Source organism: Salvia hispanica, chromosome 4 (genome assembly GCF_023119035.1).
Source record: "Salvia hispanica cultivar TCC Black 2014 chromosome 4, UniMelb_Shisp_WGS_1.0, whole genome shotgun sequence".
NCBI classification, from domain to species: Eukaryota; Viridiplantae; Streptophyta; class Magnoliopsida; order Lamiales; family Lamiaceae; genus Salvia; species Salvia hispanica.
The window spans coordinates 12,367,431-12,392,466 of NC_062968.1; the positions used below are offsets into that span (position 1 = coordinate 12,367,431).

The following is a 25,036-nucleotide window of genomic DNA, read 5'->3' on the forward strand; positions in this document are numbered from 1 at the left end:
GATAAAGACCGAGAAGGCTGATGAAGAAGGTGATGAGAAAGTGGCAAGTGAAGGGTGGCAGACAAGGATGGAAGAAACGATATTGAAACTGGGAGCAAATATGGTGCAGCAACAGGAGATCTTGCTGAAGCTGCACCAGGAGGCGGTAACTCAGAGGGAGATGATGGCTGCGCAAGCTGACAAGATGGCCCAGGCCGTGGAGACAATGATGAAGATGGTCACTGTGGTTGACCAAAAGATCCTCCGGGTCCAGCAGCAGCGCATGCCTCCAAAGTTGCCCACAGACTCTAGGCAACTGACTCCGGGAGTGACCCCAGGAGAAGCCAGCTTCCAGCGCGCCGGGGAATGCCACCGAAAGGAAAAGGAAAGACAAGTGAGACCACCACCAAAGTGTACCAAAGTGAAGAAGGATACCCCTAGGCCAGGGGAACAGAAGGCCAAGAAGGATGATGAACCCAAACCAAGCCAGAAGAAAGTGAAGACGGTGCCCAAGAAGTCTGGTCCCATGGGGGACCAGAGCCAGAATTGACCCCCCCCCCCCTAACCAAGTAATTTTAAATTTCAGTTTTTTTTTATGTCTTTTGAAGGGGTCTGTAGTGGTCTATGAGTCGGTTTTCGTATGTAATTTGGAGTGTATCCAACTGATCAGGAAGAGATTCCCGACCCAGCTGAGTCGTTGGTACGACAACCGGGACCTGGCTTCAAACAATTTTCCTCAACCCACTTCTACTGATTAGTATAGTGGAGGTAAGGGTCGAATCCCACAAGGATGGACACGTTTGGATAACTGCGGTGACTTTCTTGGGTGTTTTTGGTTAGCTACTACGCTTGGGTTGAGATTTTACCTAGGCAAGAAATAAAGGAGGTACTCTACTGACTAGTGGGTGTGAAAATAACAGGCATGTGGTGGTGTTCGGAGAAATAGGGGACAATGTGTCTCAGAGGCATATGAAAAGTAGACAGTTACTAAAAGAGGAAATTTACACTACAAGGCATATCTGGTGGCTGGGTGGCTCTCTGACAGGTCTGGACAGTACAACTGAAAAGTAGGGAACAAAATCAAAAGTAACTTAAAAGTAAAGTGGTCCAAACTAAAGTTGATTTTGACGTTTTCTTCTTCACCAAGCATTAACAAAAATCAGATGAACACAAACACCATAACTAAACTTCAGATTCATAACTTCAAACTCAAGATCCATTGATTAAAATGCTCAAACTTAAAATAAACGGTGAAACTGCAATTTTACTTCTATTGACTAACATGCAAGGCGGTGATCACAGCGCAGAACAGAAACTCATGCACGAAAATTTGACTAAAACATAACTACAACTTCAGATCGATAACTCCAGGTAAGAAAACACTTAGAAATTAAAAGCAACAACTAGATCTAATTTTCCTTGGCAGAATGAAGCAAACTCGAACCAAAGCGACATACGAAATAGAAACATCATAAGTTAAGCGTTGGAACTTCACAAAGTGCTTCAAAAGGCAACAACGACGAGTGTTTGCAATAAAACCAACGACAAAAACAAGTAAAGGTTAAACTAGAAAGCAAAATAACGATTGTTTGGCCACTTCGGGCGATGATACTGCTATACTACTACGGCAACTGGCTGGAACGGTGGATCGATGACTTCTCCGGCAGATTTTTGGACGTCAAGTGACCATAGCTGTGGCGAGGAACGAGAGGTTGGACAATGCTGAAGGAACTGATCTTCTAGAGAGAATTCTAACTAAGGGACCAACTCTAAAGGCGAACTCCTTCTCTCTCTCCAAGTGGCTTCTTTTATAGGGAGGCTTGCCCTTGCTTTTAGGGTAGACTTCCTTCAAGTTTTGAATTTTATGCCCTTGTTAATGATCATCCCAGCTATCCTTCTTCTCCATCTCGAGCCTTTTCTCTGGCATGCATCCTAGTCAGTATTGCACCCTTCTAGCGCCCTTTTTCACTAAGCGTCACCTGAATCGTCTCCTACTGACTTGGATCCTTTAATCCTGCACACTTGAGCAACTGTTTTGCAGATAATACATGCATTTCACGACATACTGACCAGTGACCAAGGCTTAGAATACGACTTATCATCTTTTTATGTTTTAGTTCTTTTTACAAAGCATGCCCGTTTTTATGTGTCTGTGAATATTTGTGTTATCTTTTTATACATATGTGTTAGCTATCTTTTCTCACTTAGCCCGATGCTCGGTCTAAGTGTGAGAAGTGTGTTTTTTTTTTTATATAGCATGCTTTGGTGTCTGTTTATTTGTGTATCTTCTCCCACTTAGCCCGATTCTCAGTCTAAGTGTGAGAAGTTTGTTTTCATATAATATGTGTTTTGTGAGTCTGTTAAGTGTCGCACTAACTTAGCCCTGTTTTCCACTTCACCGAAAATGCTTGGGGACAAGCATGGTGAAGTGGGAGGGGGGAGGGAGCTAGTGCAAGTTAGTGTCGAGTATGTGTGTCTGTTTACTAGGTCTAGGAGCTAGTAGTAGGTCGTTATGTAGGAAATTCTGTGTTTATGCATAACTGGTAAATAGAAAGCAAAAGCCCCTTAGTGAGAGTAATTGAAGAGAGAATGCATGTCAACTTTGATGCCCTTTTCCTTAATAAATTAAAATCGTTTTGGATGAAGTAAGGACGATAGAATATGCCTCGACTAATCTAGTTGTGAAGCCCTCCATAAAAGTGAGTTATAAGCCTTAAACACTTCATACTAACACAAAATGAGAGGGCTGCCACTTGATGCTTAGGAAGAGAACTTAGAAGGAGAAAAATTTTGGTGATAGAAGTAACCTCTCGGGCCTAGGGGAAGGGTACTGGAGGTATAAGCTGGACGAAGTCCAGGGTATAAAAAGGAGGAATAAACGGGACAAGGTCCAGATAAAAAAAAATGGAGGTATAAGCTGGACAAAGTCCAGGGAGGAATAAGCTGGACGAAGTCCAGAGAGGAAAGGAGAAAAAATTATTAAGAGCTAAGACAGGGGAACTCTCTGACCCGAGGCATCAGTGGTATAGCACTATAAGAGCGAACGATCCCAACATCCCTGGTGAGGAATGAGTGATCGAGCGAATCCAACAGTTAGTGAAGTTAGAGGCTATCTTGACAAACTGACAAGCCGATTAGATAGAAGAAGGGAAGGGGAAGATTCGGAGACTGTAGATTCTTGGATTGACCTCAATCTTGTGGGGATGGCTGCTAGAAAATAAACCAGTTTATGCATTTATGTGTTTAGGTGTTATTATGTGTCTTTGTCTGTTTTGTTTGTCTAAGTCCCTTAGCGTCTAGGTCTAGTAGTTTGAGTCTTTTTCTTTGTTAGTAGAGTCGGCATTTAAGGGGAAACCATGCATTGAAACTTGCCTTATTCATTTTTCTTGTCTTTATACTTGAGGACAAGTATGGTTTAGGTGTCAGTAGTTTGATAAGGCTCGTTTCATGCATCGGTTTAGGGATAAAATTCTATGCATTTGGGGCGCTAATGTGCGTTATTGAGTTCAGGTGCGTAGTAAATCTGCTGGGCCTAGGAGTTGCTTTACCTGACCTGGCAGATGCAAAAGAGATGAAATTGAAGCAAAAATCAGAAGTCGTCGTTCGGACCTGGGAGAATCAAAAGTTGGCGACGGGAGCAGAATGGAGCGAGAGCAGATTATTTTAAAGAAGTCTTACTCAAGGGCAAGAGCGTCAAATCACCAGAGGGATACCCTAGGGATCAGAGCCTCACATATATAAGGAGCTCAACCTTGAAGAACAAGACAGTCACTTCGAGCCACTTCTACACTTTCTTAGCTCTAGCTTTTCGTTTCAAGTACTTTGTGGTTTCAAGTTTCGTAACTCTAGTTCTCAACTTTGATCTAACGGATTCAGATCTGTTTCTAGTTATTATGGAAGTTTATGTTTGCTTTTGTTGGATCTCGCTGAGTTAATCTTATTCCTTGCCTTTACTTTTGTTCTTTGTTTATTGTTGGATGTTTGGAGCTGAGATCTGTTGGTTTGTTGTTGGAGGTTGGGGATTTGCGTATGGAGATGTCTGGATTTGTTGAATCGTGGTGTTTTAGAGTTGAAGTTTCGCATATTTGGTGCTTGGTGTTTACGTTGTGCATGATTATGGCTATTTACTTTCTGTTTCTGCATCCTTTAGGTCCAGTAGCGTAGATCTGTTAGTTTAGGCTTTAGTTTCTCGTTTTAAGTCTAGATCTAAAGTTTACTCTGTTCTCATGGTGTTTAATACTCTGTTTTATTTTCTATTCTCGTTTGATTCCCGAAGAAGATGAAGTTGTTGGTAGTTAGAACCAGATCTGCTTTATATCAGTACTTTTCTGCATGTATTTTACTTTTTCTACATATCCTGCAGACCCTGTCAGTACGATCCACTTTGTCTCTTTTACTTTTCTGCATGCTTTTCCAGACCCTGGTAGTTTAAGGAAACTTGTCTTGCTTTTCGTTTTATGCTTGTCTGTCCAAATTAGGAAAGTCTGTCTAGTTAAGTTTACTCCAGTTGTCTTAGAACTTTAAAATATCTCAGTTTCTCCAAGTCATGTATGTTCCGTACGTTTTCGTTTCTTAGACCCAGTAGGTAGATTAAAGATTTTCTATTTCTCAGACCCAGTAGTTTTAAGTTCTCGACCCACAAAATTGCGTGGCAGCAGCCAACCCTTTTTTTCCAAAACATCCTCAAATGCAATTTCGTAACACCTTCTTCCTCGTGGGATCGATCCTTTACTTCCCTGTGCTAAGTTGTAGTATAGTGGGTTGAGGTTTTTGAAGGAATAGAGTGCATCCAACGACCCATTTCTGATAGTTTCATGATCTTCTAGCCTCCGAAGTCTAGTCGAATCCTCTGGACCTGTTAGATCGAGTGACACATATCACACCGCACCGCATGTCTACTCTAGTCCTGTCAAACTTGAAACAAATATAGAAAAGATATAGTGAAAATAGTGTTCCTATATTGTAAGTAGTGCTTATATTATTAGTAGTCTTTAGTACTAGTTCAAAAGTTTTGATTATATGTTTAAAAGGAAATGATGCCGAACATTGCTAAATGTTGTTTAAATGCTACTTTGTGTTACAAATCTCTTGAAATACGAAATACTTCTTTTGTCCTAAGAAAATTAAGTCTGCTTTTTTTTTCACTCATTTTGAAAAAATTGATAAATAGTTAAAATGGATAAATAGTAAAGTAAAAGTGAGAATAATGTAAAAATAAAATATACCTTATATATTAGAATGCATTCTCATTGATGGAAAATAAATATTTTTACTATTTCAGGTGTTTTTGTAAGATTGGATAAGTATTCAAAATCCTGATAAAAAGAATTACAAATGCCATTTTCACTCCAATTTATAACAATTTTACCATGAAATACAGTTGTGATAATATTTTTCCATATGTTTCAACAAAAATTTCCAAGGAAAAATCAATACATATTGGGTACTAGTACTAAAAAGCACAGTAATCAATATTTCACATCTTTTGTCACTTATTTTCGTATGGCATAAATTTACAACCAAGGAAAACACACCCTAAATCAACTCCAAATAAAATTTTACATTGATTTGATGCTTGAACGACTTCATTCATGCTTATGCTGAAAAAATATTCACTTTACAAATTTGGGCGTAATTCACGGATATGAAGCCGACAAGGTTAACAAGTAAAAAAAAACCATCAAATGCGTGTCTGTTGAGGCCAAAGATTTGAGTTCAAGTCTACCATAACTCAGCCTTTAAATTTCTATTCATTTATAATTGAAAAACAGCAAACCAATTTTTGGACTAATAAACAGGTTTGATCTTCCTTGCCCGTAAAAAAAGTACACTATGGTACTTATTATCATATGATTATCCATCTAGGATTAAGTTGTAAGATTCAATCTCATGAACCAAACATAATACCTATTCAATCACGAGATATAATCTTTCAAGACGAACAAACACTATAACAATAACGAGAAAAAATATCATATCAAAGTTAGACTTTAGATTACACCAATTTCTACCATAAGTTACTATTCTGCTGTCATCATCTGCAAATAATAGCAAAGTTATAAATACATAAAGTTGAGAAACAAGAATATACCATCCAATGCAGATCAATGGGAACAGTGATAGGAGTTGGTATTACCTTGAAAATTTGCCCAAACATTCCTCCTGGCATGGAATTTCTACGTTGTACTCCATAAAACTTCTCCGCAATTTCATCAAGCAACTGATACATTATTGTCAACGGCAGAGAAGTATGATTACTCATTAGGACAAATTTATGAGGATATATGGATAGTTAAATTACTGAGACTGGAAATACCATACTTCGTTAAAGAGACGTTCCCTATTTTATACTTTGCTTGTAACGATCAAGCAACATATTGAAAAGAGGCAAAGCATCTCTCTGCAACCTGCATTGCAAATTTAGAAAGAAGGCATAGCTTTATCAGTTTGGTCATACTCACACAAGAATGAGAGACAAATCAATCCAGCTTACGTTTCTAGAAGAAAATTGGTGAACTGCATTAGGTCAGACCGAGGTAAATTGAATCCTTGAGATTGCACTTGTTTCTTAATCTCATCCATAAGGACGATGGCATCTCTGAGATTACCTTGAGCTAAGTACCTAAAAGAAAAGGCGATCATTTAATGTACACAAATTAGAGGTACCGTGAACCTCAATGGGAGAATTGATAACCAGATTCTACAAGGTCGTCAGTTATATAAATTACAGGCGAATATGCACATCACATATTTCTTCAAAAAAGAGTCTCAACAAGTACAACTACTAATAGCAGTTGTTTAACAACTTTAACTGTATATTTTCATTCAAAGCATACTTAAATCAGAACTGCACATGCAACAGCAAGATCGTCTTCACCTGGATAACACTACATTCAGAAGTTTCCCGATAAATAAGTAACTAGAGATACAGATAATCTGATCGTAACACATCATATAATATAAAATTTTGTGACAACAAAATCTGTAACATATAAATCAGAAACAAGTTGTACTTTCAGCTCATAATGCCTATGCTCCATTGACTCCTCTTGTAACTTACAAAGTACACAAAATTTGTGAATTTTATTAAATTGGCAAGAGATGTCAAAATTCAGAACAAGATTGATAGACCTTGCCCATGAAATTGACTAGAGTTGAAGCAAACTTCTTCGGGTTCCTCCCTTGAACAAAATGATACGTCACTCTGGACATATCCTGCATCAATAACAATATTTTACACAATCCATATAGTTCCCAGGAAGTATTTGCTTTGAGTCTAATATTATCAGTAATCAATCATGTACCATAAAAAATCATCACAAAGCAGGAAGAGACTGAAGGGGGTGGGGGGGGAGGACTTAAGAAAACAACATATTTAAAACTGAGTGGATTAACAGATGGTTTGAGAGATCAAGGGAATAATTGCCAAACAGTACTGTCTTATTCTCTAATAGCATAAATATTGAAATAAGAGTTACCAACTCAGGAGATTCAGTATATAGGTAATCAGCTAGCATGTCATGAATTTCAGGAGATCCGTTCCTCGGCCCTCCAAATTCTGTAGACCACCTGTTCAGAAGATAATAAATATTTATAAGGACATCCTAATCAAAGGACAAATACTAATAAGCAAAAACACCAGAAATCTTGATATTATATGCCTTGATACAACCAAAGCATAACCACAAATTTGTTGTTCCAAGCATAACAATGGCCTAGCATAAACAACCAATTACAGTTCACAAGTTCTTAAGGAGATCTAAGAACTAAGAACCCCTTTATAGAATGCATAGAGAGGCAAATTTACATTTTTTATCATCTGATGTTGGAGGAATAGGAAAAACTCCCTCCATAACATTCAAATATTGTTCAAAATCAACACATCTGTCCTTGCATGCTCTAATACAACTTTAAAATTGACAGCTTAGAAACCCACTATTCATGACAATCGTTACTGATATTGGTAATAAATACATAGAATAAAATTTCACTCAAAATTCTGATACAGATTACCTAGACAGCTTGACCCCTTTGTCAACTAGTGTTCAAACTTATCATCTGTTGCTTCTAGAAACACAGCAAATTTCCTCTATTGCTTTTAAAGACTAATTCAAGTGATGGAAAATGGAAAAGAAATTAAACGGATATCTCACTTGATAGCAGCTCTCAAGAATGCTGAACAACCCTCAGCACGTGTTTTTGCAGCTCCTAGAGCTTCAGCAAGTCGCTGCATATCAACATCATCTCCTAGATCCAAATTTTGTGGTACGGATATTCGTGGAAACTTCTTGTAAATTTGCCTGATACAATCTGCAACAAACTCTTAGATTCTATATAATGTAAGATATAGCCAAAAAAAGAACAGAAATAACACAAATGTTTATCACTTAATCTGATAAGAACTAATTACCAAACACAAAGGGGAGTAAGTCATCTAACACATCAAAGTAAAGAAGGTAACATCAGGATAGATCACCAACAGTCATTGGATAAGTAGTAAAAAAAACATTGGTGATGAAAAGAATAAGAAACCAAAAAGATGGAACTGACCAAGAGTGTCATCTCCATAAGGGATATTTCCTTTAACAAGATGTTCCACAAAACAGACTGCAAGCTCAGCACCGCATGTAACCTGAATTGAGTGTATAGTTCATCAAGAGTTCCAACTTCCAGCTTGAGGTAATATAGGAAGATTATATCATTTCATATCTCTTTTGAAAAATAAAGAAGGCATGGAGCTTGAGGTCTCCAAGGTAAATAAATTCTAACTTAACATCTGGAAGTTTCTTATGCAACTGAATAGTTTTCAGCATTCATAATTATCACTTAGGGGGATTTACTTTTAATGATTGAGTATTTTCATCCTCGTTAATAGGATTCATCCAATCTTACCATTTCAATGAATATTAATCAATCAAAATAAGCTCAGTTGATCGAAATTAAAGGCCATGAGATATCCCAAAGTTCCAATATATCCTTGTAGACATTGGATTAGTTACTAGTCTATACTATATTTATGTACAGAGTATATATGCTAATCCTCAAAAGTAAACACCCATTTGTATCTTGTGTTAAAACTTAAAACCATTTTTATAAATAACTTTTCTGGGTAATTTTTTGAGGGGATTTTACAAGGGCTTGACACAGACGCATATTACAACACTAGAAAGAAATCAGTGGATATAATGTATTAAATGGGTACCCTCAGCTAAATGCTACAGAATAATAGAATAATATCACAAAAAACACAAGTCGGACCTGTCCATTCGCTAATTGTAAGCTAGCACCTGTGTGAAAAATATCCAAGGCTTCTAAGTACCTGTAGGCTGAAGCATACCTGCAGTCAATTGAAAGAAATAAGATTTAAGTTTTATCAGGGGAAAAGTGTCTTGACATTGGCAAGACTTGGCTATAATTATAAGTCACAAACATAAGAATATCCCCATAGAAGTTTCCTTCCTCTACAACTTTCTTAATCTTCTCAATTGTCTGTAATTGAGAGATAGGAAATATAAGAGCCGGAAAGAATGGAACAAAGCAAACTAACAAGACATTTGCAAGCTAATTCAGAGGGACATTGCACAGCACCATTACAATTGCATAAGCACATAACTCTTTTGTTGATACAGAGATAAGAGGAGAGTAATTTTGAAAGGCACACCTCTTCAGCTGGTGCAAGTGAGACACGCCTGGCCCTTTCACGTGACATCTAAAAACTTTTTCCAGAAAAACAAGAAAAGGAACAATTCTGTTTACTTCGAAGTAAGCTCTGAGGCATTGCAAAATTGTGATTAACATATACGGAACGCGATAATCAATCTGATATCAATTCATAAGTAGGAACAGTAAAAACTTCATTCAAATTAGCAAAAGAACTAGCAACCTGCAATGGCGCGAAAGTGTTGCATGCATGACTATCCATGTTCTCTACACATGCATGCAACTATTAAGTCTTAGCTATTAATCAATAAGCCATAATATTGGATCAAATAATGGCACGTGCGACATCTTAGCTGGCATGTGAGGAGGTGATGACGTGGAAAGTAGAAAAGGGCGCGAAGTGTGTGAAGCGCGGAGTATAAAAGGGGACCACGGACAATTCTCTAACTGCGTATGTTGAGTGTTGTTGTTGTGCTTAAGATCGTGGATCTGAGGCAATTTCCTGTAATTCCTTGCTTATTTTCGTGTTGTTCACATTGATTACTCATTAATACAATTCCTCTTGCTTTGATTCTCAATTACATTGCTTTATTATCGTTGATCTATTGAGTTGATTGGTGGATTGTTGAGTTACGAGCTAAGATAGGGAAGTCTAGAGGTAAGATCGTAACAGAAAGATCTTAATGTGCATTGGAATCTATTAGCAAAAGATACTTAAAAGAAAATGCGAAAATCAAAATTTTCCGTAGTTCATTTTACAAACACCAAGAACTAGCAACCTGCAATGATGCATATATCATAATTTGGAAGCATTTACGACATGATTACACACGATTATTCTCCGCAAAGAAGAATTTCCTTGATTCTCAATGGAAAGAAGAGAACACACAGAATCAGGTAGTAGTAATTACTTGATTTGGAGCTAGGGATTCGAATTGGAGGAATAGAACGGGACAACGAAGGATTGAAATTCTGCTACCTTTTGTCAATTGTTTTTCATCTAATTTTTGGTCACCTTTTCCTTTTTCTTTTTAACTCGATCTAATTTGTATTCTTACAAGTTACTATGATGTTTTAGTTAGAAAAAATTAGTTAGAACATAAAACTAATAAATTCTAATTAATAATTTAGAAACCATATAATAGGCCATGTTTGGTTTACAAGAAAGTAAAATTGACAAGGAAAATGATTTCTGGAAAAAATGAATACCAGAAATATGATTCTCAGTAACTTTACTTTCCTGCGTTTAGAAAATATCAAAATTTTAAATTTTAATTTTAATTTAAACACCAAACTAAAAATATACTTATTACTTTTTTATTTATAAAAAATAATAATGAAACAAATTTGTTAATAAATTATTAATTATATATAATAATAATTATATTATTATATTTATTATTATGACGGATAGTTTAAATATGGATTGTCTATCACAATATATAATAATATAATTATAATTATAGTCACATAGAATATTATACTCATTTATTATAATAATAAAAATAATCTTTATTATTATTATTATTATTATTATTATTATTATATTTATGTATATTATAATTGAATAAATTTTAAATTTTAAAATGTCAATACGACTTTATTAATTAATTATTAATTTATAAAATATAATAATTATTATTTATTATACAATTTATATTATATAATTATATTTTAATTATTTTATAAATTATTAATTTCTTTTATGAAATATTATAAAATATAGTTATAATTATGATCATTTTAATCATAGTTATTTATTAAACTGAAATTAAGTACTAAGTTTAAATTACTTTTAAAACGTCATAATTTACAAATAATAATAATAATAATAAAATTAGACTATATTACATTAAATATGTAAGAATGGAAAAATAATAACTAAGAATAGTTAGGATTTAGAATCCTGGAAAGTTGTTCTAACTTTCCTTGTTCTCGGATTCTGATTACTTTCTCAATTTGATTAAAAACCAAAACAAATACGGAAATTTAAAATTTAAGGAATTAGATTACTTTCCCACACAGAATCCTGGCAACCAAACATGGTCATAGTACTCGCATAGAAATTATAAAATATAAAGTGAAAATATATTATGTAAAAATAATAGTGGGGTTTGAAATGGGATATCGAGAAGTGAAATAGTAGATGATTTAGAACATCCATAACACAAAGGTTTCGTCCCGTAGCGGCAGGATGAAGAAGTAAATTCTAATTGGATAACACACCGCACACTCCAACAATTGTGCTATGTATTGGCCATAGGCAAGCCTCAAGCAAGTGTTGATCAAGTGGAAATATGTGAATGTAGAAGATGCTACATGGGAGATTGTTGATGAACTTCGGACTCGAGTCGATTTCCACCGCTCCAACTTGAGGGCAAGTTGGCTCTTGAAGGGAGAAATGATGATGAGTCTTGTAGCAAGAGAATCTTACATGGAAGGTTGCTATGCAAAGGAATATTATGCATAGAGTCATATTAAAGGATTGTCTAGTGAAGAGTAGTGTACATCCATTTCATTTCTATATATGTTCTTACCATGTTAATTTGCATAAATTCCCAAGGGGAAGAAGATCATGTTCATGCAATGTAAACTGTTTAAAATTTTGTTGTTATCTGAACCAGTGTTGTCAAAATGTCGTTTGGGTCGCTCGGGTCGTAGCCAGCACCGCCCCAACTTAATTGGGTGGGTTGATCGAGATACGGGGTCGCAGCTGAGGCGGCTGGGTCGGCGGGGGCGACAGGATCGAGCTGGATCGATACTGTGAATCGCAGTCAAATGAAGAAGAAAGAAAATAAAGAAGATAAACAGTCCCATAATATTTAAATACAACTAATAAATGGAATACAACTTTTACTCTACTAGATTACATAAATGATTTATTAAATAGTTGTGCAGGTCTCTGGTGCACATTCTCCTATAATGGGCAATCACTCATTCTCTCTCATTACTCATAAAAACTACTGCTAATATTTAACACATGGAGTACTCCAACTCTCTCTTTCTCTTACTATATATATTACACAAACCTTTATATAACTTCTTTGTTTTTAATTCAACGGTGGATCAATAAAAATAAAAGTTCAGCATGTTGTGCAATTTGTGTACTATTATTAGCATGTCCGATTTGTGGGTCTTTCGACCCAGTCGACTCATCGACCTGTGATCCGAAATTTCACTCAATCGTCCCAGTGTGACCGGCGACCCTAACAACACTGATATGAACAAGTCATTGAGATAAAATATGTAGTTTTAATTTATTAAATAAAGAGAAGCTTTATAGATTATGTTAAAGTTAACTCACACAGAATTTTTGGTCTAAAATGTTAACTACCACATTATTAGATTAACACACGTGCAAGAGAAGTGGTTGAAGGATAGTGCCACAACCCATAGCTTGGGCCTGGGTTTCAATAAACGGTAAATATCAAAGCAAACATTAAAAACGCCATATTTCATCCACTACCAAACATGCTAATCAGTCCTTTTTGGCTTTGTCCGGAAAATTCTTACTTCCTTCGTCCCTAAAATTTGTTACTTATTTCTATTTTTGTTTATATCAAAAAATTTACTCCCTCTGTCCCATTAGAAATGCAACGTTTTCCTTTTTAGGTTGTCCCACTAAAAATGAAATGTTTCCTAAAATGGAAACATCACTATCTCTACTTTTTCCTCTCTCTTACTTTACTCTCTCTTCATTAACTCACAAAACAACACTGCATAAAATCCCGTGCCGGAAACCAAATGTTTCATATTTATTGGGACGGAGGGAGTATCATCTTTCACTTTAATCATTTTTTATACTGGATTTCATATTCCACTAACTCATTCTCAATCACATCTTATTACAAAATTACTATATAAAAGTAGTAGTCACGTATCATTAACTTTTTCAACTCGCTTTTTATTACATTTCTTAAAATCTGTGTCGGGTCAAACGGTGACGAATTATTAGGGATGGAGGAAGTATAACTTGCAAGTCAAAGTAATTAAAATTGTTGAGTTTTCTTTTTCTTTTTTCAAAGAAACTTTACCAACAAAATTGATCATTAAATTTTATATACTAATGCGATCTCTTCGATCAGTTTGGACAAAAATTACCGAATACAAGTTTTTGAATTTACGCTAGAGATTTATTGAATCTAATCAATAATTTGAATAAATCGAATGGGCTGTGATGTGTTCGATTTGATTTTTTTCGAAGTTTTGTTCACCCCAAAACGGAACCTTCTTAAGGTCAGTTCAAGCTTATATAGAATAAAATGAGTTGGAGACGCAGAGTTAGTCTAGATCTAAATCGAGTTTGTTATGTGATACCTAAAGTATAATCTAATTAAAACTATTTTACTACTATTTGGGTCCGAAATCATACTCCCCCATCCTTATATTACATGGCACGTTTTATTTTAATACCCTATACTGATCACGTATCTTTAAATAATAGTACTACCTATTTTTCAATTTTTCTTGAAGTGTAAATGCAAATAAAAGGAGCTATAAATATGGATCGAGTTGACAGATGGGAAGTGCTTGAACTGATATTGACATAATCCAATAAGGTATAATATGAACTCGACTTGTTAAAGAAGCTTTCAACTCAAACATAAACTTGGTCTGCACAATATAATTCGAATTAACACGAGACTATAATGATACGAACCTAATTTACACGATTAAACCTGATTTATATGAACCTAAATAATACTACCTCCATCCACCAAAATTTGTCCCACTTTGACCTGGCACGGGTTTTAAGAAATGTAATGGAAAGTGAGTTGAAAAAGTTGTGGATTGTGGGTCATACTTTTATATATTAGTTTTATAATAAAATATGAGTAGGAATGAGTTAGTGGAATATGGGGTCCACTATAAAAAAAATGGTATAAGTGAAATGAGACAAATTTTGGGGGACGGACGAAAATGGAAAAATTGGACAAATTTTGGAGGACGGAGGTAGTAAAAAGAAGGATATGAACTCAATAAATTCAATTCAAACTCATCAATTTCATGTGTGTTGGTTTCGGGCCAAAAGCTAAATTAAAATTCCCAATAAAACATCAATCATAAAAACCGTCTTAAAGTTAGGCTTAGATTAACAAATTAGTTTGATGATATATAATAAAGTAATTTTTTAAATGTCAGTGTTTTGAGAAAATAATTACTGTATCATTTAATTAAATGTGAAATATTTTTTTATTCTGTGTATTATTGATTCAGATGTTATTGCATAAATAACTTCACTTTCCACAATTTTTTGTTGTTTCTCAATGCATGATACCATTAGCTAGAAATAGAGGGATATAAGAAGTTTTTTTCTATGTAAATAATGACAAAACTTTAATCACGTATAAGTACCAGAATTTATTAGGAAATCATATAAGAAGTTGCTGATAGAAATATGACAGATTTCATGTCATCGATTGCGAAAAATGCCCTTCAAGTGATTTGGGCATTTTCGTCCGAAAAATGGCTAAAAGACCTTATTCGTGATTTATAAACATTAGAGTTATTTGATGATTTTTTTTTATTACTATTAAGGATTTGTGGTACAAGAATCAAGTTAGGGACTAATAGTGTAGTTCACTCAATTTTATAAATGGGTTATGAAGTGGGCCCTAATTTCAGTATGTATTTGTGGGGTATAATACAACGAGTGAGCAATATCGCTTAATTAGATTCTTACCTTTTCTGTCAGTTGCATGGCGATAAACGTTTATAGTTGAAAAAATAGTCAACCGATGCATCTAATTATACTGTGTTCTTCTCTCTCCCCCCATATATTGTACTCCTACAAGTAATGTGAACTAAGTAGTGACACCAACCTATCAAATTGGTTCACCAAAACAACAACTAGAATCAAGCCCCCCCCCCCCTAAACTAATCACTTTATTTAATAAAATTAAATCACCATTAACATAATATTTATAAGTAGTACTAGATAACTTAGTAATCCAACCACACTTGCTATTTAATCCATGCATATCCAATAACCCCAACCCCTTGTCTCTCTACATGGCAAAGGGGCCATCCCCTCTCATCCCCTTGGCCCTAGTGGTGTTACTAGGCCTCCTCCTCCGCGGCGCGTCCTTCCCCCTCCTCGCCCTCGACCTCCACCTCCCTCTCGCCTCAGAGGCCGAGCACGCGGTGTTCATGTGCATTGTGATGATCCCTTTCCTCCTCGTCCTCGCCCTCTACTCGGCCAGCCACACCGTGGTGCTCCCCCTCGCCCTCATCCTCACCGCCTACACGGTCACCACCATGCTCCTCGGGCCCCTCATGCTCATCCTCGTCGTCTACCTCGCCAGCGCCTACTTGCCCGCCTTCAAGTGCAATGGTGAGGACCTCGGCTCGGGGTGCCTCTTGATCCTCTCATTTATGGTGTTGCAGTGGATTCTTTCAGAGGAGGGCCGCCAGTCGGGGGCGCTGCTCCTCGCCGTCGTTGCCCTCATCTGTTATAGCCTCCGGCCTTGAGAGGGGCTGAGTTTGTGTGTATATATGTTGAATCTGTTTCTTTGACTTGAATAATAACAATGTTGTTGGTATAGTTTGATGAAAACGCAACAAAGAAAAAGATAATCATTTGTATATTTAACTGTCAATTTGTTTTTAAAAAAATTGTAATATTGAAGTTGAGGATAGTAGTAGTTTCAATGATTTGCTTATTTGGTAGTTTAAACCCCAAAAAATGGATGGTATGCTGTTAGTCTGTTACTTTTTAAATCTCCTGAAATAGTGGTTAATCTGATCCCAATTAATTAATCGTAGAGCAATTTCATTATTGAAATTATTGAGTAATTAATCATTTCATTCGAGTACTGCCGTCAAAATAGGTCATAAATTTAACCATGATTAATCAGACTACTTGTGTTTGTGTGGTTCCAAATTTTCTCTTATTATGTCAAAAATAATTGGACATTTTTAAAGGGCAAATTGCTAAAAACAATCACGAAATTTGATTAATTTTCTCAATTGTCCCATTGATTTAGATTTGAAGAAAATTTATGTACGACTTAGAAGCTAAAATATTCTAAATCAACAGGTCAATTAAAAAAATGATAAAATTATTATATACTAACTAAGGGATGTAATCAATTAATCAATTGCTAACTAATTACCAATCCCAAATTGAGACCAATTTTCAATCATTAGATTAGAAGATCTTGTGGTTAATATAATGTCAAGTGTAATATATTTTAAATTTAAATAATTATTAATTAAATTAAAAGGGTATTAATGTCAAATCCTATACGTAGTAATTATAATTAAATACGTTCTCTCTCCTCAAAATTATCTCAAATCTTTAAATTTACGTAACTCTCTAAATTTAAATTATTTTTTCGCAAAAAATATATCAAATTAAAGATAATTTAATAAGGATTCCAACGAGATCTCAATTGCATATGTTCCGACGACGTTCGGGTGATGAAATTTGATAAATTATATTTCAATTTTCGTACATGTTGATAAGCAGCTTTTATCAACAAATGCAACAAAAAAATGTCAATATATTGTAGGCAAAATCTCAATATTATGCATGTCAAATCTCAATAATGTGTTGATATTTTCTTGTCCTTGTGTTGATATTCTAATGTCATATTGTTGATATTTGTAATACACAATGTTGATATAAAAAAACACTCACGAAAATTATCATATGATAACATAATGACGATATTACCCTTTTATTGATATTTTGTCTACTATTTATTGAGATTTGTGAGCTTTAATCTCATCCACTCATTTTAAAATTCAATGGTGCTGATTTAGTCTTGATTTTAGATTAGGGTGCTATAAGCATTAGAATAGGACCCTATTACCTAATTAGATATTTTTAAAAATCACGGGATTGACTAGAATATGACTTAAAATTTATGGTTTCATCTTTTTTCAATTTGCCTTTCTTAAAAATCAAGGGGTTGTCCCCTCTAGATTAATAGGAGTAGTAGTAGTATAATTATTTACGCATATCTAATACGATCAAGTCACAATTTAGACAATTAATAATACTACTATCATTTTATGCAGGTAGTCGTGAATCATTACAATTATATATGTCGATTGTCGTGAGAAGGTGATCTGCAATGACAATTTCGTGCGGGAATTGGTTGTTGCCTTTTTAATATAAAAACATTTTTTTTTCTTTGAGAAGTGATGCATGGTGGTTGACGATACAGCACCTAAGATTTCATCTCCCTAATCTACTTTGAAAACCAGCTTTAATTACCAAATAGGTGAATGATTTGGGTATATTTATTTTATTCGGCTACTTTTGAATTAATTTTGTACGATTATTGACTCTAATCAAACTCTACAGATAATCTATATTTAAAGATGATCAAACTATGTGCAAACATTTTCAATAACAAGAATAACTTAAAAAGGCAATTTCGCCTATATTGAAACTTTAACCCATCTTTGAAATTATGCGAGAACTAAACATTATTTTAGCACGAAATTTTTGTTGTTTTTATTTTCTTTTTTTGCACTGTTGTCTTATTAAACGAATTTCATCATGATTAAGGCGAAGGATGAAATCTTAATCATCGACATCTGAAGTTACGTATACATCTAACTACAATACTATATATGTATATTGACTATTTAAATCATTAATTATTTCAAGCATACCAACATGAATTTGAGAGAGATTGACATCCGTGTAAAAATGTGAACGATTGAAGGTTGTTGTCTTTATAGCATCCACGATGCTAAATAGATTAGCCATAGGCTAGCCTGTTTCTCTTCCTGCCACATCATTCACGATGCTAAATAGATTAGCCATAGGCTAGCCTGTTTCTCTTCCTGCCACATCATTCAGCACTAAAATTCCTCATGTCACATCATCAGGACAAGCAACTGGACAAGCAATAGGCTAGCCACAGGTTAGTTACGTCATCAACATTATTAAAATAAACAACTAATAAATTTACGGAATTAAACATAAAATGCGGAATTAAACATACGACATATATACGGAAATATTCATTAATTTCACTAAAATAAAAAAATTTACATTAATTAAAAAAAAATACCATAATAAAAAAAATACATTAAACCAAAATAATTATCGCTGTGCGATCCTCCGTGCCCACAACTCTTCAATTAAATCCTTTTGGAGTTGTATATGCGCATCCACTTGGCGCATGTCGGCATGTGCCTGGAGGCGGCCGGCTTCATCGTGAGGTACCCCCCTTCGTACGTTGGGGGTGGCCATGCCGTGGCTTGGACCGGCTTCATCGTCGTTGGCCCAATTAGTCAGTTGTACACCTTCATCTTCGATAATACAGGCGTACATTATAGAAACAATGCAACCGACATCCCACAAACGCGTTGGACCCTTAATTGCCGCCCATCGAGCCTGGAGCACACCAAATGCGCGCTTCACGTCCTTGCGCGTCGACTCCTGTCATTCCGCAAAATAGGCCTTCTTGTCCTCATTTGCGCATCTGATCGTCTTCACAAAGACGGGCCACGTAGGGTATATCCCATCCGCCAAGTAGTACCCCATATCATGTCGGTTGTCGTTGGCGACAAAACTGATGGCCGGACCAACCCCTGGCACTGCTCATTGAAAAGGGGCGACGAGTTGAGGACGTTTAGGTCGTTGTTCGACCCGGCTACTCCAAAATACGCATGCCAAATCCACAGCCGGTAATCAGCTACGGCCTCGAGGATCATCGTGGGATTCTTTCCCTTGTAGCCGGTGGTGTAGAACCCCTTCCAGGAAGCGGGACAGTTCTTCCACTCCCAATGCATACAATCTATGCTGCCTAACATCCCCGGGAACCCATGCTTCTCCCCGTGCATCTGCAACAGATCCTGACAGTCTTGGGGGTTAGGGCTTCGAAGATACTCGTTCCCCGAATATTTCAACGACGCCCTCACAGAAAGTCTTCAGACACTTCAGGGCACTCGTCTCACCTATGTGAAGGTACTCGTCCCACATGTCTGCCGCCCCTCCAAAGGCCAACTGCCTGATTGCCGCAGTGCACTTTTGAATAGGGGTGTGGCCGAGTCTGCCAGCCGCATCGTGCCTGAAGTGGAAACACAGATATCGACGCTCCAAAGCGTCAACGATACGCATAAACAACTCCCTGCGCATCTTAGACGCCGTTTGAACATGTTGGCGTTAAACCGCGGTCTCTCTACGAAGTAGTCGTCATATAGCCGCTGATGTGCAGCTGCGTGATCCCGAGAAGTCAATGCTCGGCGGTGGACCACGGGTGGAGATCGAGGTACCGCCGGCTGCATAGCCCTTTGTAGCTTCCGGCCTATCTCACCCTCCGTATAGGGCTCCAATGCTTCGTCCATTTGCCGTTCGTACTCCTCATCACTACTACCACTATTACCACCCGCGCTACTCATTTCGCGTTGTTGTTCTTGTACAGAAATTAAGAGAGAGAGAAAACTCGTTAAAACAAGCGGTGCAAATGAAAATGATGTGAAAATCGCGTTTATAGAGTGTTTTGAAAATTTAATAAAAAAAAAATTGCGCTGGCCGATCGCTCGCCGATCGCCAGCGTACAATGGCGGCGAGCGCATCGGCCAGCGCCCGAGAATCGGCGAGCGGTCGCCGATATTCTCGCTGAATCGGCGCTCGCCGATTGCTATAGTTCAGCGAGCGGACCGGCTAGCGCCGGGTATCGGCTAGCCGGTCGCTCGCCTATTACTGTGGATGCTCTTAGAGACATGAGAACATCCCCATCCATGCTCTTGCTAAAGGGTATAGACGTGGGGCCGAACCCACATTTATTCATTTTTAATTCCCTACTCTTCCACAAGAGTACAATATCCACATCCGTGCTCTTCCATAAGAGCATGCTCTTACACCATTGATAAGGATCCATGTATTTTATGATTCATTTCCCAAGAATTTACCCTTTGATGATGTTTGATCTAACAATTTTTGTGAGGCTATTTTCAATTTCTCAACACAAAGCAAAAGATAATAAAAGATCCAACCAACAAAAATTGAATCTAAACAAGAACTGATGGAAGATTAGGAATGGAAAGCATGTGTATAATGATCAGATAAAAGAGTTATGACCCTAGGACCTTGACCAAAAGTCCAAAATAATGGAAACAACCCTAGGCAACTTTTAAAAGCTCTATCACCCCTTGGCTCCACTACTCAATGGATACACTCTATTGATGCATACTTCTACTTGAATCAATCAATGAAATTGAGACAAGCAACCTTCAAGGAAATAATTGGATACATTCCTCAAAGAGGAAAAACTCACTAGGGAGATAACTTTAATTCAATCACCAATCTAGAATGCAAAATGACACCAAAAGGTATTTATACTAAGGGCCCAAAATGTGGAAAAGGCCAACAAAAACTAAGTGTCGGGTGAATTGCGGGGTGCAAAGCACCCGCCCGGGTGTTCCTTCTGGACCTCCGAATCATTTCGCCCGGTCGGGTGTTTTTCAGGTTGAAAAACACTCACCCGGGTGTTCCTTCTGGAGCTCCCCGCCTTTTTTGTGGGATTTCTGTAAAACCACCATAACTCCCTCATTCGGACTCCGATTGGGATGTGCAAGATACCCACGTGAAGCTGTTTTCAAGACGAAGACAATGGTTGAAGTTTCATAGCTTTCGGATATTATCTCGATAGGACGGTTGCTGGTTGAATCCAGTTGTAGCTGAAATCCTTGACGCACGGCCTTCTTGATCGTATCATCCTCCCATTCTTGGAAAGAATTTGTCCTCAAATCCGAGCCTCCTCTATTCCTCGCATCCTCGGACGGCCCTATAGCTTTATTGAATCCTTGGCATGTCTTCACTCTCTTCCTTGGACCCCAATCAATCTATGGCTCACGTCGAGGTGAAGACACTTGACGTCTAGCACCCGTGGTCATATCAACCATTCCAGGCTTCCCCATTCTATTATTCAATTTAAATACTTCAATTACTAAAAACATTTCCACATGTTAAAACGCATTCAAAATACGCGAAATACTATTACAAATTACTAAAAAAAATTAAAAATAACATATTTAAAATCCTAAAAAATGAGATTGAGAGAGTTGTTTGGTGTAGTGCGATTTTTTGTGTTGAAATGGGGGTGTTTATAGATAAAAGTGTGAATTTTAGGATAAAAATAATGAAAAAATAAATTAAAAGTGTGGATAAAACGGATATATTTTATTGGGAAGTGTGAATTTTTTTTTATTAAATCTGAATTTTTCAGATTTTTTGAATTTTTTTTTTATAAAAATGATAAACCAACGGCCAACTAGAGCATGCCACGTCGGCTGCTTGTGCTCTTGTCGTCTCCGCAAGAGCACGCCCGTGCCGACGTCAAAAGCGCAGCGACAAGCATGGCTCTTGTCGTGCCGTCGGCACGGCAACTGCTCTTGCGGAAGAGCACCGCTGTGGATGATCTAATTTTCTCTGAGTTACACATTAGTTATATCAATATATGTAAAATAATATTGCTAACAATTTTATTAGTACTATTTTTTAGCTCTGTTTACAACACGTTTTCACAAGTTATTTTTATTATTTTTTAGCTCTGTTTACAACACGTTTTCTCAATACTAGTGCTAATCTTTAATTCATACAAATCTCAATACTTACAAGCTCAATACTTACAAGCTCAGTGATTCACTTTACTCTAAGCAAATCTCACAAACAAACAATAAAATCAAGTTATAAATTACTAATAATCGATTAATTTAGTTGAATAGGCTTTCAGTGGTATCCAAGCGGAGCGGGATATTCCTTCAGTTCATGTCCTTGGCATTGTATGTCCTGCAATAAAAATCCAAAAATAATGTCATTACTAAAGACACAAAGAAATTCATTATAAAAAAAAAAGTAAACTTCAAAGTTGGTCTATGGGAGATAGTGTTTGCACCTTCTAAATTTCTGATTTTAAAAAAATATACTAAAATATAAAATATCATTTGAAGTCTTTTTTTTTCCTTCTCTACACCTCAATGCTAGGAGGAAATACATATCTTTCCATTTTCACCCCTCATCTCCAAAGACCTAAAATTATACTATCTCAGTCCATCATTTAAAAAATCTTTTTGATTCAACATAAGTTTTAAAAAATTATTAGATTTTATTAAAAAAAATAAATGAAAAAGTTAGTGAAATGTGAGACTCACTATAAATATTATAACGGATTATGAGTAAAAGATTAATGTAATAAAAGTGAAATAAAATAAATAATTGAATAAATCATGTACAATCTAAAATAGCAAAATGATTCTTATATTTTTTTTCATAGACATGTTTTAATTATTTCCAATTTAGAGAGACCAAATCTGAAATCTGATAAAATTGACACAATTTGAAAAGCTATATGATTACTAGACTTAAAAAATAAAATTATGAAAAAAAGTGAAATTCGGAAAATCGAATCAAAGAGAGATCGGGAAAAAAAGTTAGTAGTTAGTACCGATGCATAGTGGTTGAGATCACGGTGATGCGCCTCATCGGCTCTAATAACTGTGACGACGTCCTTGAGCGTGGAATCGGCAGGAAGCCGCCAGTAATCAATGGCTATAGCCGGCGCGGGCTGATTCTCGACCAACCCCTTCTCCAAATCTTCAAGGAATTCGGTGTAGGAATTGACGGCCTCCTCCTCTAGGTATCCGACGATGCGATGCGCTAATTTGGGCGAAATGAGGTAGGCGGCGAAGTAGGCGTTGAAGAAGACGCCCTGCACCGCGATAACAAGGGCTCGCTCCGACCATTTCGGCTGCGATACTTCAAGGAACGTCATCAGATGCATCCGCTCGTTTTCCGCCTCTTCCAGCAGCGCCTTGATCCATCCCCCGCTTTGCTCGAACCGCCGCAGCGATTTCAGGTGCAGCATCATCCCGCCCACCATCCCTGGCACCGCCGCCACCGTCTCCAGCAGCATCGCGTGGCAAATGTGCCGCCTCTGTCAAATTATTAATAGTGTAATGTCAAGCTCTGGTCGTGTACAGCATCGATAATGATAGGGCTGGAAATTTTCAGTACGGCGTGAAAGTCAGACACAAACAAGCACGGAGTTGATTGGTTTGAGTCAGTTCTTATTGGGTTTGGATCCTTATCAGGTCGATCCGATAAGAATATGATAATTTTTTGTTGGATTGATATCGGGTTGACCTGACCTAACCCAAACCCAACATAACGACTTAATTCTCATGATTTCTCAGCACTAATTCTTATGGTATTAATTCTAAACTTTTGACAGGATTAGATAATTAGTGGGGAGTGTTTATAGATCGGAGTGATTAGATAATTAGTAAGGAGTGTTTATAGACCGGAGTGATATGGAACTAACTATATACTCCCTGTGTTTCCTAAAAATACGAACTTTTAAAACAACATGGGTTTTAATGCAAAATTGGTAAAGTAAGAGAAAATAGAATTAAAAGGGTAGTGGAGTTAGTGTCGGTGGATTATTGATCATTTCTTAAAATGAAGAGTTTCTATTATTAGGAAATGAGATAAAAAAAAAAAAAGATTCTATTTTTAGGAAACGGATGGAGTATTATATATTGATGAAATAAAACTAAACTGAGAAAATAAATTACCTGAAAAAATAAGTGGGTTGGGTATTTGAGAGCTTGGACAGTCCCATAAGCAAACTTGTCCATGAGAGTCTTAGCCTCATGGTGCTTCTTTACATCGATACTCGTGTCCGCCGTGTATGTCTCCCACGGCCGGAAACTGTTCCACGGCCATGGCGACCCGTCATCCTTGCGTATTTTGTGAGGAACCACGCCCCAATAGCTGCTAACGGTGCCTTGATCATCCTTACCATCGGCTCCTGATTTAGCCTTTTCTTGTGAAGCCATGCTACTCCGATGCCTATTCCCGAGCATCAGGGTAGACTTAAGGAATGTAGAGCCTTGTGAAATTGTGGAAGTGCTATTGAATAGCCTTGAGACTTGCATTGCAGCGCGACGGCTCATTGTAGAAATTGAAGGCAAATGAGATACTATGAAGTTTGGTCTTGTTTGATTGATGATTGAAATTTGGTATGAATCTTGAAATAAGGAGCTATGCAATTATATAGTGCGGACTTCTATTTGTAGGAAGGTGCATAGAAATAACTACTATGCTTCTTCTATTTTTTTGTTATGTTATCTTGATATTTTATTTAGATATTTTTATTATGCCTATAACCCAAATTTGACACGATTTCTCTTGTAATTTTACATTTTCATTTTCACATTAGTCAATGTTGCTTTTTATAGTTAGGCACACGGACATGCCACCTTTTCATAAATAAAATTTTCAGTTTCTTTTTTTGTTGTTTCAAGAACGTACTAATTATTTAAAAAGCAATCAATTGGTAAGTTAACAAACATTATTTTGCGAGTGTATTTTTCATTTTTTGGTAATAATAAATTAATGTAATGAACAAGTCATTTGTTTTGTTTGATA

General features: G+C 36.5%; 1 protein-coding gene and 1 pseudogene across 1 annotated transcript; both read right to left on the reverse strand.

Annotated features, from left to right (window-relative positions):
* Positions 1 to 5,862: 5,862 nt before the first annotated feature.
* LOC125218124 lies at positions 5,863 to 9,688 on the reverse strand (annotated as a pseudogene).
* Positions 9,689 to 22,171: 12,483 nt separating this feature from the next.
* Positions 22,172 to 24,634, reverse strand: LOC125223759 (ubiquinol oxidase 2, mitochondrial-like). The gene is made up of 3 exons (XM_048127046.1): positions 24,181 to 24,634; positions 23,052 to 23,540; positions 22,172 to 22,396 (listed from the first exon to the last, which is right to left on the reverse strand). Exons 1-3 carry the CDS (start codon positions 24,559 to 24,561, stop codon positions 22,337 to 22,339), a joined length of 930 nt encoding a protein of 309 aa, XP_047983003.1. The 5' UTR covers positions 24,562 to 24,634; the 3' UTR covers positions 22,172 to 22,336.
* Between the last annotated feature and the right edge of the window lie 402 nt (positions 24,635 to 25,036).